We start from the raw sequence: 16,886 nt of genomic DNA, 5'->3' as shown, positions 1-16,886 counted from the left end.
TTCCTGAAGCAGATTTCAGCTGAATCGTTTCCCAGAGGAGAGAGGGGATATTTTTAAAATTAGTTTGGACAGAAAGTAAGAGTGAGCACACTCGTGATTAATCCAAAAAATAAAAAAAGAGAAAGGTTTCTCAAAAGGCCTCTCTGTTTCTTTTTCTGCAGAGAATAATCAGTCACATTCAAAGTAATTTAATACATAACAACCCGAGTAGCGTCGGTCATCAGATGATACACATTTTGGCTTGGTCTGGAACGCTGTCCATTTTAAGAAATAGACATGATATAAGTTGAATTTACAGTAATGACCAACTGTCAGGGGCTGTGGACATGCTTTCTGGATCTCCGTGTGATTAATTTCCACAGTCACCACAAGCTGCATACCGTCACCAGGCCTGGGTTTTCATCAGAGACTCGGGCCCAGAGGCGTGGAGTGGCCGCCCGGGGTCACAGGGAGTCCGGACCTGGGCACTCCGTGACACCCGTCTAGTTTACCAGAAAAGAAGAATATTTAAAGGAACCCAAGGTGAAACTGGAAAACACGGACTTGAACTTGAGTTAAACATTTTCTTCTTGAGGGATTTGTGTTCGGAGCCCGAGAGCGCGGGAAGGGCGCAGAGGACGTGCTTGTCTGGGACTGTCCTGCTCTGGAGACGCACCCGAGACTGGCCAGGCCGGTGTCCCCCCCATTCCCCACCTGCCCCTCGTGCAGCGCCTGAGCCCCCCCGCCCCCCCCCCAAGGCCGCGTGCCTGGAAAGGAGGCCAGGAAAGGCTGTAGAAAGTCAGGAAGGGAGAGCAACAACTGTCTCCGTGTTTTCTGTGGATGCAGTTGGCTGACACCGAGCACTGGGTAGGACTCCGTCTGGGACGTGCTGGGTGTGGTGGCCTCGTGTGTTTCCCATGAAAACCTCGACCCCTGACACTGAGCTCCAGGGAACATCGAGTCCAGAGAGGGCAGTTTCGGCTGGAGGGTCCCTTCGTGCCTCTGTACAAAGGCTGCGGGTCATCTGCTGAAGCACTACCTTCCCCGACGAGGTCCGCCTTTGGAGAGGACAGAGGGAACAGTGGTCTGCGCCCCAAAGATTCCCTGCTCTGGGGAAGGGCTCTCTGCGTATCATCACGTCGATCCCAGCCCCTCTCCCCTCCTTCTCTCGCCATCCCAGGTTCCTCACTAAAGGGGGACTTCTCATCTCAGCCATCCTCCCAGGAACTGTCACTCCCTGCAGAGGGTGACACTAAGGGGGCAGGGGGTGCAACCAGGAGAAGGTGCCCTGGGCCCAGGCTCGGTCGTCCTGGGAGGCCACTGAGGCAGGACACAAAGTGTCCGGGAGGTGGTCAACCAGTGACTGCTCCCTTTTCAGGGTCCGTTTCTCAGCCAGCGGACGTGTCTCCCGTAGCTGGCGGGTTACACCCAGCGGACGTGTCTCCCGTAGCTGGCGGGTTACAGCCGGTGGACGTGTCTCCCGTAGCTGGCGGGTTACAGCCGGCGGACGTGTCTCCCGTAGCTGGCGGGTTACAGCCGGTGGACGTGTCTCCCGTAGCTGGCGGGTTACACCCGGCGGACGTGTCTCCCGTAGCTGGCGGGTTACAGCCGGTGGACGTGTCTCCCGTAGCTGGCGGGCGACAGCCAGCGGACGTGTCTCCCGTAGCTGGCTGGTTACAGCCGGTGGACGTGTCTCCCGTAGCTGGCGGGCGACAGCCGGTGGACGTGTCTCCCGTAGCTGGCGGGCGACACCCAGCGGACGTGTTTCCCGTAGCTGGTGGGGACACCCAGCGGACGTGTCTCCTGTAGCTGGCAGGCGACAGCCAGCGGACGTGTCTCCTGTAGCTGGCGGGCGACAGCCAGCGGACGTGTTTCCTGTAGCTGGCGGGTTACAGCCACCGGACGTGTTTCCCGTAGCTGGCGGGTGACACCCAGTGGATGTGTTTCCTGTAGCTGGCGGGTGACACCCAGTGGATGTGTTTCCTGTAGCTGGCGGGCGACTGGGGAAGAAAGCACCAGAGAAGCAGAGGGATTGTGACGAAGCTTTTTCTTCGGACTGAGTGTCCATGCAGGTGTGTGATGAACGTCCCACAGGCTGTTGTCTCGTCCCCTGCCCTCCCCCGCCGGCACCTGCTGCGGTGAGGTGCGAGGGGACATGTCCAAGGCTGTGGCGGTCGTGGTGACGGTGCCGGGTACCAGCGGCCCCACCTTGTCCCCATGCCTCTGGGGTGCAGAGGGAAGCCATTGGCCTTTGTTGTTGCCGAGAAGCGTGATCTACAAACCACAGAAAATAACAGCAAGCGAATTGGGGGAAACTGAGGCAGCTTCTCAAGAAAGCCCTCAACTTGTGTCCATCTAAACACGTCCACTCGAGGTCAAGCTTCACCTAGATATGTCAGAAAGGAAGTGTCACTATTATGGGACGCTTTTACGGAATAGAGGACATGGTGACTACTGGGCTATTTTTTTTTGGGGGGGGAGGAGTTGACTGATTTGATCCATTTCAAGATGGTGCTAGGGTCTCGGAAGAATTCATCTTAGCTCGTTAGCAAAGAGGCCAAGAGCCGCAGCCCAGGGAAGACTCGGCTGACCTTAGTGACGCCTTTAATGAAACGTGTGATTAACAGACACCCCTGTTTCCTTTGGAGCTGCCCAAAGCCACACGGGTCTTAACTGACTCAGCCGTAGGCAGTGCAACTGGGACAGACAATGCGTCACTTGCTGATGCTTGATGAGACGTCACTCAAGGTTCCCTAGTTGCCGACCACCTGCTGGTGGGGACGAAGGGAAGAGGAAGACTGGGAGGCTCAGTGGTTGGAGGGAGGCTCACTGGCTGGACCCAGAGGCTCGGTGTCTGGAGGGAGAAAGGGGAGAATCCACGCTGGATTGGGGGGGCGCTTGTCCATCCTGTGATGCTGAGGACCCCCGTGTGCTCCTCAGCGCCGTCACAGAGGGGACGCGGCAGAGAAAGTCTTAAATGAGCTGTCACGGCAGGTCCGCGCCGTGCGGAGTGAGAGTGGCTGCAACGATCTTCCCACAAGGGACCTGATGCTAACTTAAGCTGGAATGGCTTTGGACAATGTAGTCTGAAGCCCAGGTCTTGCACACGGCGCAGTAAACAACTTTAGGATAAATCTCAGCAAAGCTGAAACGGAAAAGAACGCTTAACGCTGGGTGTCAGACATGAGATGCGGGTCGATCTGGTTTGCGTTTTGCATCTTCACGATGCTACAGGCTTTCCTCAGAGCAATTTTGTTTCGTTTTGTTTTTTGACTTCCGCTCCTTAAAGGCAATCTTGTAACGAGTCGAAAGCACAATCCTAAGTGCTTCTATGCCAATTATTTTCATCTTTGGGAATTAATGTGCAGTATTGTTCCCTGATTTTATTCCCGGCGGGAACCAGATTCGCTCTGGAACTGAATATATCTGGTGCCGATGTCCCTCGTGCCCGGGTGGACGGCACTCGCTGCGGTGGGCCGCGGAGGAGGTGCTTAACCCAGGGACTCCGCCAGGCAGGGTCCGGCTGTCCATCCTGTCGGCTGGGACATCCTGGACACGCTCTCTTTCTGGCAAAGCCTCCGGTCCTGAGTCAGGTCAACTGAGCGGACACCACTTTTAGTTTCTCGGGACTGGTCCAGGGCAGATGAGATGGTCCAGGTGCTCAGGATCAGTGACCGCTGACACTGTTTTAATCTTGGTCATGGAAGAGCTGGAGTCGAGTGAGAATAGAGACCAAGGTGGGGGGGGGCAGCTCTGAGATGCTCCCCAAGGCTGAAGTCATAGAGCGCAGCGTGCATTCACGTTTTTTCCCCTTTGTTAGTGTAACATCCTCAACATTGCAGTTGTAGCTGACGACGGCCGTGTGTTCTCCATATTCTCGGAATTATACAATTAGTAGTATTATCCTCCCCATCATTTAACATAATGAGTGTTTCCAGTGTTTACTTCTGCACATAAGGGTGTAATTAGGGGCTCTCCACATATCACATTGTTTCCCTCTGCTACTTAATTTGTTTCTAAGACTAGAATTCTAGGAGTGCTGTCTGCGCTTTGCAAACTCCGGGCGGTGCGTGGTTTCACCACAATCGCTCTCGGTGTTGAGGAATTTCCCTGTGCCTTGTGAGGAGACAGTCGAGTTAAAGTGACGCCCGGAAGTTGCTTTCATGGTCCCTTGATTGCCGAGGGAAGACGTCTGCTCCTGGCTGGCGGTCGTGAGTTGGTTCTGTACGGCGCCGTGCAGCGGGGGCCTGCCTGCGGACCAGGTGGCAGGTACCAGACCCATCTGGCCAGGGAGCGTTTCTGTCAGGGGCCGGAGAGTAAGTGGTCTGAGTCTCCCGAGTACGTGGCCTCTATTTCTGCTCCTGTGGTCAGTCACCATGGAGCACGGTCCTCCAGAGACAGTACCTGGACACCTGGGCGTGAACGTGTCCCAGTAAATATTCCTTTACACGACCAGGTATGGGGTCGTGAGTGGCCCATACGCGGTCATTTGCTTAGACCGGTTCTCGATGCTGGGGCCCCTTCCACGCAGTGAACGGAATAAGAAGCGTTCTACTGACACGGAGACAATGTTTTCGTGGGTGGAGACGGACCGCAGACATAAACCAGCGAGGAACAGCAAGTCGAGGGTGTCACAGGCAGTTGCAAAACGGGTGCAGAGAAATGCAGTAGTGAAAACAGAAAACTCCCATCTGCGGAAGCACTGTGGTGACCAGCGGCCTGGTCTCTCAGGGTCATCCGGATGTCCCGTGTCCTTGGAGGCCCATCATGGGCAAAACCAGGATGACTTGGACCCCCAGGGAGGTGAGAAAGGGATTTGGTTGAAGACACTAGAAGAATGGTCCGGCTCAAAGAGACAGTGGGCGTGGTCCTGGGACCAGAACCCAGTGAGCGCGGAGTGGACGTGGGGTGGGGTGGGTGGGCGGGAGCAGAGCGGGGCCTGGGGGTGGGTAGGAGGGTCCCACAGGGCCATCAACCATCAGGGGACGTCCCCTTATACCCTGATCAGTGGTTGGAGGTTTTCGAGAAGAGGAGGGACGTCATCTCACTTAGAATGTAAGCGGTCACGCTGGCCGCTCTTTGGAGGAGAAAAGAGAGGGTGGAGCGGTCAAATGGAAAACCCGTCAGGAAGCCACAGCGGCGATCAGGATGTGAGGTGACGTCCCCTGGGGACCGGTGGCAGCCGTGAAGCTGGCAATGCGACTGGATTCAGAATGCGGTTTGCAGGGAGGACCCTTGGGGTTTCACTTCTGAGTCGTGGGTGAGGCCCTGGCTTCCCTCCTGAGTCCCCGGGGAGCTGGGGTCGGCATTCACGACCTTGAGAAGACGGGAACGTCTCGGTTTTTGAAAAGGGGGAGACCAGGAGTTTGACCCGGGGGCTCGTCACTCCAGAATGCTCTGTGGATGCCCAGACGGTGATTGCGCCACGCAGGCGGTGGGAGACATGTAGCGGCAATTCCGGAGAGAGACCTGAAAGTGAACGGCACGTCGGCAAGCTCTCGGCACAGAGAGGGGACACAGATCCATGCAGCGGACACCAGGTGGAGTGGACAGGGGAGGATGGTCCAAGCCCGAATCTCAGCACAGAGAGGGGACACAGATCCATGCAGCGGACACCGGGTGGAGTGGACAGGGGGGGACGGTCCAAGCCCGAATCTCAGCACAGAGAGGGGACACAGATCCATGCAGCGGACACCAGGTGGAGTGGACAGGGGAGGATGGTCCAAGCCCGAATCTCAGCACAGACAGGACGTAGAGCCATGCAGTGGACACTGGGTGGAGTGGACAGTGGAGGACGGTCCGAGCCCGAATCTCAGCCGCTGGTCTGGCTGAGGACCGAGGATGGAAGGGAGACAATGAGGGCGCTGAGGAGAGAAGGCCGGGAGGGTCAGAGGGAGCCCCGGAGTCGTGGGGGAGCCCCGGAGTCGTGAGGGAGCCCCCGGAGTCGTGGGGGAGCCCGGGAGTCGTGGGGGAGCCCCGGAGTCGTGAGGGAGCCCCGGAGTCGTGAGGGAGCCCCGGGAGTCATGAGGGAGCCCCGGGAGTCGTGAGGGAGCCCCGGGAGTCGTGGGGGAGCCCCGGAGTCGTGAGGGAGCCCTGGAGTCGTGAGGGAGCCCCGGGAGTCGTGAGGGAGCCCCGGAGTCGTGAGGGAGCCCCGGAGTCGTGAGGGAGCCCCGGGAGTCGTGGGGGGAGCCCCGGGAGTCGTGAGGGAGCCCCGGAGTCGTGGGGGAGCCCCGGAGTCGTGGGGGAGCCCCGGGAGGGTCAGAGGGAGCCCCGGAGTCGTGGGGGAGCCCCAGAGTCGTGGGGGAGCCCCGGGAGGGTCAGAGGGAGCCCCGGAGTCGTGAGGGAGCCCCGGGAGGGTCAGAGGGAGCCCCGGAGTTGTGAGGGAGCCCCGGGAGTCGTGGGGGAGCCCCGGGAGGGTCAGAGGGAGCCCCGGAGTCGTGAGGGAGCCCCGGGAGGGTCAGAGGGAGCCCCAGAGTCGTGAGGGAGCCCCGGGAGTCGTGAGGGAGCCCCGGGAGTCGTGAGGGAGCCCGGGAGTCATGAGGGAGCCCGGGAGTCGTGACGGAGCCCTGGGAGTCGTGAGGGAGCCCCGGAGTCGTGAGGGAGCCCCGGAGTCGTGAGGGAGCCCCGGAGTCGTGAGGGAGCCCCGGGAGTCGTGAGGGAGCCCCGGGAGTCGTGAGGGAGCCCCGGAGTCGTGGGGGAGCCCCGGAGTCGTGGGGGAGCCCCGGAGTCGTGGGGGAGCCCGGGAGTCGTGAGGGAGCCCCGGGAGTCGTGAGGGAGCCCCCGGAGTCGTGAGGGAGCCCGGGAGTCGTGAGGGAGCCCCGGGAGTCGTGAGGGAGCCCCGGAGTCGTGGGGGAGCCCCGGAGTCGTGGGGGAGCCCCGGGAGTCGTGGGGGAGCCCCGGAGTCGTGAGGGAGCCCGGGAGTCGTGAGGGAGCCCCGGAGTCATGAGGGTGCCCCGGCAGTCGTGAGGGAGCCCCGGGAGGGTCAGAGGGAGCCCGGGAGTTGTGAGGGAGCCCCGGGAGTCATGACTACAAACACCAGTGACGCAGCTCTGTGCCCACTGTGCTGATGCCCTGAGTGTGTCCTGACACCGTGCTGTCCGTGCGCACGTCGCTGCGCTGGACTCACGGAGGGAAACATCAGGAAGGTCACACGGGCTCGCCGGTCCTCTGTCTGCCGCTTCTTACAGATTGCCAGGGAACTGTTTTTTTAAATATCTTTAAAAGTCTAGTGGCAAAAAGCATTTTAAGGAAGAAGAAATGGACAATCGTCGAAAGCTGCAGAGAGCTGAGAACTCACTTGGGAGGAGTGGGCGTGGCAGACCAGGGAGGACCCAGTCGTGACCTCCGTGGTTTCGGGGAGCGGTGAGAAAACTAGAGATTGCAACGGCGGACATTTCTTGTTTTGAAGAGTGTTGCTTCAGAAGGGATTTTAGAAAAGGAGCCAGAGGTGGATATGGACCCTGGAGGTCGATGGGTTTCAGTCTGTAGTTTTGTACTAACTACGTCCCCGAGAGTGTCGCTCGCTGTACGGATACACAGGCACAGTGTACAGTAATGTTAGAGCTGCTTTTCAAAAATTGAAAGGGGAATGTTATAATGAGTTGTATGCTATTCATAGTTCTCCAATTTAAGAAAAGAGAGAAATAATTATTTTAAGAGAGGAGACAGTGGTTCAGCTTTGGCTTAGAATCCCGATCAGAGATGACAGCAAGAACAGGACTTAGGGGTGGACCCTGGAAGCGGAGAAGGCAGTGGTCTGGGAATGGGAGATCTGAGGTTGCAACCAGGGGGACGGTCACTTCTACAGAGTGAGGAGATGAAGCTGCATCGTGAGAGGGGGGCTGAGCTGGCGTGCGGCTGTTGGAAGAGGTGTGTGTGGGGGGGTAAACAGAGAGGCCACAGGTCAAAGGACCAGGCAGAACGGAGACAGATGGAGAGCGGAGAGTCTGACAGGGGCCAGCCGGAAATGGTCCTGAACGGCGCTGTGCCCGGGTCTGTGTGGAGGACAGCAAGGAGAGGTCTTAGATTCTGAGGACAGGAGGCTCAAAGCTGGGGACACCTTAGAGGAAAGAACAACAGCAACCTGGAAGCAATGTGATGCAGGTAGGTGGCCACGTGGTCCGGCTCTGGGACCAGGGCACGTGGGTTACGGAAGCAGCACATTGACCATTCGGGAGGACTTCGCGATTCAGTATCTTCGGGCGACATCCTGTTTAATGGGTGAGATGTGGGAGAGTTTGCTGATAGTTGACCTTGAGTGTCAGAGGACCTGGTAGGAAGGTTTCGAGAGCTTTGGCGGAAGTAGAGGTCAGGCACTCGAGACGTGGAGATCTTGGAGGGGACGGAAGGTGACCGAGGGGCTAGTGCTTCTCACGGGGACTCTCGTGCACGGGAGGAACATGCTCTCCTGATCGCCTCGGCTCCACGTGAAGTGTTGGTGACTCTACAGCAGCGGCAGCCACGGCGTCAGGGGAGAGACAGAGCGTGTCCCCTGTGAGTCCAGACCCGGAGGACGGGAAGGAAGCCGGACCTCCCTCCCCCAACTCTCTGCCACTCCCTCTCTCCTGTCTCGGACCAGTTACTGCACTCACTCCCGTGGACACAGGGTCTTCACTTGAGAAGAAGAGTTTTCAGAGCAACAGAACTTTTCAACCTTACAGTGAAACGCATAAAAACAATTTAATAATTCAGCGAACTATCACTGTGTGATCACGGTCTGCCGAGCTGTTGGAAACAACAACAGCCATTTTGATCAACTAGGACATACTTCCCTGTGTGGCTCTAAGTGTTCAATGGTTGCGAATCCTCGTTCCCTTCACACCACCCTGTGCACAGACACCGTGATTATCCCCGTCGGTAAATAACCAGACTGAGGCAGAGAGAGGGCAGAACACATGTTACACACAGAGGAGAGCAGACTCAGACTGAAACCCAGACCGTCGGATTCATGAGTTTCCACTGGTTCCGACATTGTCCACAACCCTGGGGAGTGTGCGTCTGAGAGCATCTCCCAGGGTTGGTAACTGAACGTGGTGTGTGTGTGTGTGTGTGTGTGTGTGTGTGTGTGTGTGTGCCCGCCCGCCCTGCCTATGTCCCCGTATAGTTTGTAACACCAAGGAGAGACTGTATCTAGTTGTGTGTGTGTGTGTGTGTGTGTGTGTGTGTGTGCCCGCCCGCCCTGCCTATGTCCCCGTATAGTTTGTAACACCAAGGAGAGACTGTATCTAGTTGTGTGTGTGTGTGTGTGTGTGTGTGTGTGTGTGTTCCCGGCCTGCCTATGTCCCCGTATAGTTTGTAACACCAAGGAGAGACTGTATCTAGTCGTGCATCCTGCCTGTGTGTGTGTGTGTTCCTGTCCTGCCTATGTCCCGGTATAGTTTGTAACACCAAGGAGAGACTGTGTCTAGTTGTGCACCCTGCCTGTGAACAAATTCAGTGTTCTAACTCGGTCGTGGCTGCAGCCACACTGGGGACGCCTGGTAGACACGTGGGATGGCTGTGTGCTTTAGACACGCCGCCCTCTCTTCCATGATTTATACTGATTAAACATTTAGTTGGTTTCAATTTTTCTTTATGATAAAGGAGGCAAAGTGTGTCTCAAAATAATGTTTTATTCTGTATCTTGTATCATGCCCTTCAGTTACATTCCTAGCAACGTTTACCCCACTCGGGCAAGGCACAGAATCGTTTTTAGAGTTTAGAACGAAGCTTTTTAAAAAAAAGTTTTGAAATTCCTGAGGGGAAATGGTGCACCGTGGTTTCTGCTTATATTTAGAATTATTTTTCCCTTTTACAGAAACCAGAAGATTCTAACACATCTTTTATTAAAAACCCTATCTTCTTGGATTAACAAGATGACAGTCAAACTTTTTTTAGCTGTAGAATCTTTTTTTTTTCCCCCCCCACAAAAGCAAGATTTTGTGAAAACTTAATATAGGAAACTGATTTAAAGATGTAATTTCTCTGAGGGAAATTTGAAGTGGGAGCCCAGCCCACACTCGACTGCCAGCTCCTTTGCTCAGAAGTCCTGGAAACAGCTCTTAATACGCTGACTGAAGGGGTGTTGTTAGACATCATCGCATTAACCCTTTGAGGGGTGAGGGTTTTTTTCATGCTTTCTGACCCCCGGGAGTGGTTTATTTTTCAAAAAAATAAAATTACAGTTACAGTTTTATTAATTTAAAATCATGTTTGTTTGACAACCAGTTTATGGAAACAAGAATAACATACATTTACCTTTTTTTTAATGTTGCCTTACATATGTTTAAAATAAAAATTTTTGTACGATCGTACTCTGGATGGTCAGGAGGCACCAGGACGTCCATGAACCTTTGTTCATGAACTACTCAAATTAAAGAATATTTATTGTGTACTAATTCTCACAGTCAGATTTTTACATGCAGTTTTGACCTAACTTCATTTTCCTTCTGTATAATGTATTTAAAAAAAAAAAATAAGGGGGAAGGATAGGATTCTAAATACTGTTTACATCATTAGAAGCCCTCTCCCAACATTTCAGCTTTCAAATGAGAAGAATGAGCAAAATTAATAGAAAGGTAAAAGCTTTGATACATTTTGCTTGCTTATGGAATAAACATCTCTGGAATAAAAGGAGTTTACTGTCTATTAACGTAACTAGATTATTTCAATATGGGCCAGAATTAGTTTATCTTCATGGTTATTGACTGGTGGCGATACATGTTACTTTATTTATGTGGTTTCTGAGTGTGTGTCTGCCGCTCACCTGTGGGACTGGAAACAATTCTTCCAGTTGCCAGGAATCTCCCCCCTCACCTCCTGTGCCTAGTGTTTTGCTTTGATTCCTTTGTTTTCTCTGCCTGCCTTGACTTGATCTCCTCTAGAACTTTCCCTGCTGCTCTGCGGGGTACACAAAGAAATGTCTGGCTGGCGGCTCAGCTGCTTGTCAGAAACAAAGTGAAACCCACCTGCCCCCCAATCCCGGCTGGACGGCGAAGGCCCCACACCGCCTTCTTGGAAATTTCACTTTTGTCTGAAATTCTGCTCAACCTAGAATCTTGCTGCGGGTTTTAAAAAAAACATTCTTTTATTTTTATTGTTTAAACCTCTTACTTACAGAAGTTTCATATTTCTATGACTCCATTTACTGACTTTCCAACTCCTACTCCGGGCAGTTCGGAGTCCCGCGTACCCCAGAAACGCGTTTTCCTGCGGGCCCACCTCCAACCCTGAGCGTGACGGCCTAGGGGCTCCTGTGGGTGACAGGACAGCAGGAGATGCTGGAGGCATTCTCTCCATGGGGAGAAAAGAAAGCAGAGGGAACGTGGACTGAGGTCCAGCTGTCATCTAGTGTCGGGGCGGGGGAGGGGAGGACGCAGGTGCAGACGCGAGCCTGGAGACCTGCGGTCCAGGGGCTTCACCAGGAAGCCAGGCAGCGCAGGATGCGCGGACGGGACGCACGGACAGGACGCGCGGACAGGACTCACGGACAGGACGCGCGGACAGGACGCATGGACAGGGCATGCGGACAGGACGCGCGGACAGGACATGCGGACAGGATGCATGGACAGGACGCATGGACAGGACATGCGGACAGGACGCACAGACAGGGCCGGGAAGTGGGCGCTGCTTCACGCGTGGGGTCAGCGACGGTGGGCCCGGCAGTGTGACTTGTGCGGACACCACAGGGCAGGAGACAAGACATGAGCAGGTTGACAGGTGCTAAGGCCCTGGGGCAGGGACCTTCCAGGACTCCGGTCCCAGCAGGCTGTGTGGCCAGAGCAGACTGAGGAGAGGAGGGTGGACAGGGTGGACAGAGAGGAGACAGAGTGGGGTGGGGTGGGCACCAGGCACCGGGAAGGCAGTGGGGGGGTGGTTTCTGATCACACAGCACACGCCTCAGGGCGTTCCATCACACAGCACACGCCTCAGGGCGTCATCACCTTCGATTTCAGTCTGAGGGGTGAGAGGGGAAGCATGACAGGTTGGAACAGAAAATTTTTAAGTTTTGAAAGGATGAATTTTGCTGATTTAAGTGGAACATATTAGAGAAAGGATGGGAGCAAGAATATTAGTTTCAAGTGCTCGTGTGAGTTGTGTGCTCGCATCTGTGCACGTGTGTGTGCACATGTGTGTGTGTGCACGTGTGTGTGCACGTGTGTGTACGTGTGTAGGGCAGAGTGTAAGCAGTACTGAGAGATGACTGCCAAAGATCTGAGGCTCTAATTTTGCTAATCTTGGCTAATAACCACTAGTTCTAAAAAGCCTTTATGGGATTTTCCATAGAGCCTTTATTTTTAGTATTTTATTTATGAGAGGTTGGAACAGAGTATTTAATAATACATTGCTATGCTACTTTACATTGTTAGTTTTTATATATTGTTTGAAGCCTGCGTGGTGGAAACACTTCTCAGAAATTATGAACCTATGAATTTGAAAATGCGATCTGTCGTGTAAAACTCCCATACGTCACGCACATCCTCATTCAAAATGCGAATCCTAGGATTGGAGAGAGATTCAATGAAAACACCCACAATACATCTATTATATCCATACTGATGTTTAGGTATTTTTTTTCTAAAGAGATAAAAATATATTACTTTAGAACATTCCATCGTCGTTGCCTTAATTAGCTTCATTTATCTGGGCTCGCTCTTTGTGGGGAAAATCGCGTAATGTGTATCAAAAAAATGAGAACCGTTTTCAAATACTATGGCAGTAATTCTAATCCTTTTAATTAAGTTACTTTACACGAAAAAGATTATGTAAGGCAGAACACCCTGTACATGATATCTTTTAATACATTTAAATAAGCCAACGATCTAATAATAAATTATTAATCTTGACACAAAGAATGAGAAGGACCTAGCATGTTAATGTGGTTTTAATTCCTCCTGTGTTGAAGGTTCTATATAAAACCCCGGAACTGGACCAGAAAAAAGTGCTCATTAAATTCATCAAAGTCAGCGGCTCTCAACTAGGGGCAGTTGTGCCCCCAACGAAGATTTGTCAGAGTCTAGAGATGTTTCTCGCCATCGTGTCACCAGTGGGGGGATATTTTTGGGTGCCGGTGGGCAGGGGCTAGGATTCTGCTATGCTTTGTATGATACACACGGCCATCTCCTAGAAAAGAGAAGCATGCGGCCCAAATGTCAGCGGTTTCAAGGGTGGGAAGCTGTGATCTCAGTGTCATTTGTTAACGATACTTTTAAAAAGGAGAAAGATTTCTCTTTCTTGCTCTTTTTTTTTAATAGGAGATCTCTACGATAGTGATGTGTCGGGGTGTCCTGGGAGACAGGGGGTCTTTATTCATGCCTGCTTCTTGCCGAGATGGCTGAAAAGTGAGATCTGACTATTTCCAGATGGCGGGTGTCTCAGAGTTTCACATTCTTCCCGTTGGAAATGGGTGACGTGATTGGATGTCAGGACAGGGCTAGGTTGATGCTGTGCCTCTCGGTGTCCGCTGGAGCCTTCAGATGGACAGAGTTCTCTCTTTGAACCCCGATGGTCATGAGAACTATCACCACAGTTCTTGTCTCAGATGATGCAGATAACATCGGGAAACCACCAAACACGTGTCAGACCATGTACACAGAGTCTGTCTCACAATGTTGTGAAGACGAGCAGGAACCGCACTGTCATAGCCAACGAGCCTCAGAGAAATGGCCGCTCCACCCTCCGGCGTCGGCAGGGAGGAGCCGTTACTTTAGTCAAGTTCAATGTCTACCATTTATTCTATTAGGCAATCCAATGGTAGAATACAAGATGTCATCATCTGTTACCAAACGTTATGTACCTAATAAATTATGTTGAGACAGTGCATAAATATTTATATTTGTAAAATAACATGGTTTTCGATATGCCTATAGTTATAATTCCTTCCTTCCTTCCTTCCTTCCTTCCTTCCTTTTTTCTTCCTTCCTTCCTTCCTTCCCTTCCCTTCCCTTCCTTCCTTCCTTCCTTCCTTCCTTCCTTCCTTCCTTCCTTCCTTCCTTCCTTCCTTTTCTGTCTTCCTTCCTTCCTTCCTTCCTTCCTTCCTTCCTTCCTTCCTTCCCTCCTTCCTTCTTTCCTTCCACTATTTATATTAACAGTGCTTATTTACATCTTACATGTATTTCATCTTTATTGACGTTTTACAGGAGCTTTTCCAAAACATTCCAATTTTAGTTTTCATACAACTTTTTTGTTTTTTAACTTGGAAACTTTTGATGAGTCAATGTGCCTCTGCTGTGATAATATCTTATGATATCAACTTATCTGAAATTCAAAACCAAATGCACATTCCAGACTCTTGAGAAAAGACAGATTCAGGTGCCGGACTTCTTCTAAGGGCACTGTATTTTCAAAGCTACGTATCAAACCATTAAGACGGCCGCATGCGTCTTGGTCCTAAAATGTTGCCAACTCACCTCCATCTTCCAAGAGGCAGAGAAAATCTTGGAAAATGCTGTCAATCTGTGTATCCAGGCGACGTGCACGACAACCTTGCCGTCCAGGTTTCAGAAAGGCCACCCACGTTCTCTGTTTCCTAGGATGGCCATTCGGTTCCTGACCCCATGTTGTTGTTTTGTTTTTTGTTTTTTTTTTGTCTTTTTCTGAAGCTGGAAACGGGGAGAGACAGTCAGACAGACTCCCGCATGCGCCCAACCGGGATCCACCTGGCACGCCCACCAGGGGCGACGCTCTGCCCACCAGGGGGCGATGCTCTGCCCCTCCGGGGCATCGCTCTGCCGCGACCAGAGCCACTGTAGCGCCTGGGGCAGAGGCCAAGGAGCCATCCCCAGCGCCCGGGTCATCTTTGCTCCAATGGAGCCTTGGCTGCGGGAGGGGAAGAGAGAGACAGAGAGGAAGGAGGGGGGGGAGAAGCAAATGGGTGCTTCTCCTGTGTGCCCTGGCTGGGAATCGAACCCGGGTCCCCCGCACGCCAGGCCGACGCTCTACCACTGAGCCAACCGACCAGGGCCTGACCCCATGTTCTTGGTCGACTTCTGTGCGCCTCTCCCCAGAACTAGGTTATAGGTGAACACATCTGAGGGACCCCGGTTTCCGGTTTAGGACATCGGTGTCCCCGATCGAGGGTGACACTTTGGAGATGTCCTTGGGTACGAGACCACCTTGAAAAGCGTCTCCCTTCTCCTCTGTCCCTTGCAGCGGAGGGAGCATGTGGAGGGACCCTGCGGGGGACCAGCAGCAGCATCGCCAGCCCGCACTTCCCCTCCGAGTACGAAAACAACGCCGACTGCACCTGGACCATCCTGGCCGAGCCCGGCGACACCATCGCCCTGGTCTTCACCGACTTCCAGCTGGAGGAGGGCTACGACTTCCTGGAGATCAGCGGGACAGAAGCACCGTCCATCTGGTAAGTGCCGGGGAGAAGGGCGTCTGTCCACCCCCCACAGCGGGCTGGAGGAAGTGCCTTCCGTGGTGGACGTCGGCAGGCACGCACGCTCGTTCTCCGTGGTGTTCTGCTGGCGGCTGGAACACCTTCTGTGCCGCGTGGTTTCCCGGAGCTGAGATGTCTTTGTGCTGGTATTTGGGGCCGGAGGGAGTTCTCTGTGGCCTGGCTGACTGCGCCCCCGTTCTGGGAGCTTAGAACGTCCCACAGAAGACGGCTCAGCAGGGTCGGTTTGGGATTTGGTCCAGAGTGGCCAGAGGTTTTGAGGCTGCGGACATTAGGGATCGCCGCAGATAGGTGATTGCAGCCTTCTCTCCTGCCGGGAGGTGCTGTACCAGGTCCCGTGACCACTGCGGGGGTCACAGGAGGCCATCAGTGCAGAGGAGACAGGAAGCCGGGCACCTGGTGGTCAGGGTCCTGGTGTGCGCGTGGTGGGGTCGGAGGGGAAGCGGAGGTGGCCAAGGACGCTCCCTTTCAGTATCGGGCGTGGGTGGCGAGACCAGCTTCAGCCGAGTCTCTACGAGCGATGGGAGGCGGAGAGAGACCTCAGAGAGCGATGTTGCAAGGAGTAAAACCGTGTGTCTCGACATGAAGTCCTCTGCGGTCGGCTGAGCTGGTGTTCTGTGCTGATGACTCCACCTCTTAGCGTTTGGGAAACCGTGTCGGTCGCCTCTCTCAGGTGATGACCGAGAAGGGAGCTTGGATACGTCTCTATTCAGATGCAGGGGGGAGGCTGGCCGTGTCCGAGTGGGGGGAAGAGAACGGGAAATGAGGGACGATTTCTAGAGAAGTAAGTCTGCATCTCAGCACAGAGTCCCGGAGGATGAAGGCAGCACAGCTAGCTCAGGTCGTAAATTAGACCCCGGTTTGGAGCCAGTTATTGAAGTTGAATTTTAGTTTATTGCCTGAGACTCTCAAAGCGGAGGGCTCTATTCATGGATAAATCATTTCCTTGTGTTGGTTTCGCTGTGCTTACCTTAAACGTTACTTCGATCGCAGGAAAAACGACCCCTGCCTCCGTCCTTGCATTCACGCCGGCCGTTTGTCCAGAGCAGGACTTCAGACCGAGCCCCTTGACCCACTCTGTGTCTTCCCGGACAGTTTTCTCTGCCAACCCTCACGAATCCGGGGGTGTCACTCTCCGCCTCCCTGTGTGGCATCAGAGCGGGCGGATTCTGAGCCGAGAGCTGACGTCTGAGATTCTGTCGCGAGTCCCGCCCTGAACAGGCCTTGGGACCTGGGGCACATCACGCGGCTGTTCCCTTAAGAAAGGGGTGTGTGCAGGGGACTTCTGAGGTAACTCGTTCAACATCGGCCGAGGGCCCGTTCCGCCATCGCCGTGAGAGATTCCGGGACGCGGCGCTGTCTGAGCTCGAAGCTTCCAGGGTTCTGCGTCTCAGAGAGCCATGGGCGTACAGAACGTGGCGTCCGAGTCTCAGAAACCAGATGATTCTTGGTAAAAGGGCCTTACTGATGAGAAAGTCTAGGGGTAATTGGGACTGAGTGACCCCTTCTCTGGTCAGCCGCCAAGGTG

General features: G+C 53.9%; 1 protein-coding gene across 1 annotated transcript in view; it reads left to right on the top strand.

Annotated features, from left to right (window-relative positions):
• CSMD1 (CUB and Sushi multiple domains 1) overlaps positions 1–16,886 on the top strand; it is a 1,728,861-nt gene that overhangs the window by 860,152 nt on the left and 851,823 nt on the right. The window contains exon 5 of the mRNA XM_066382147.1: positions 15,109–15,316. Within this exon, the coding sequence (XP_066238244.1) occupies positions 15,109–15,316 (208 nt within the window). The remainder of the gene's footprint in view (positions 1–15,108; positions 15,317–16,886) is intronic.

Source organism: Saccopteryx leptura, chromosome 4 (genome assembly GCF_036850995.1).
Source record: "Saccopteryx leptura isolate mSacLep1 chromosome 4, mSacLep1_pri_phased_curated, whole genome shotgun sequence".
Lineage (NCBI taxonomy): Eukaryota > Metazoa > Chordata > Mammalia > Chiroptera > Emballonuridae > Saccopteryx > Saccopteryx leptura.
The sequence above is the reverse complement of the archived record's forward strand: the minus strand, read 5'-3'. Positions and strand labels throughout refer to the sequence as shown.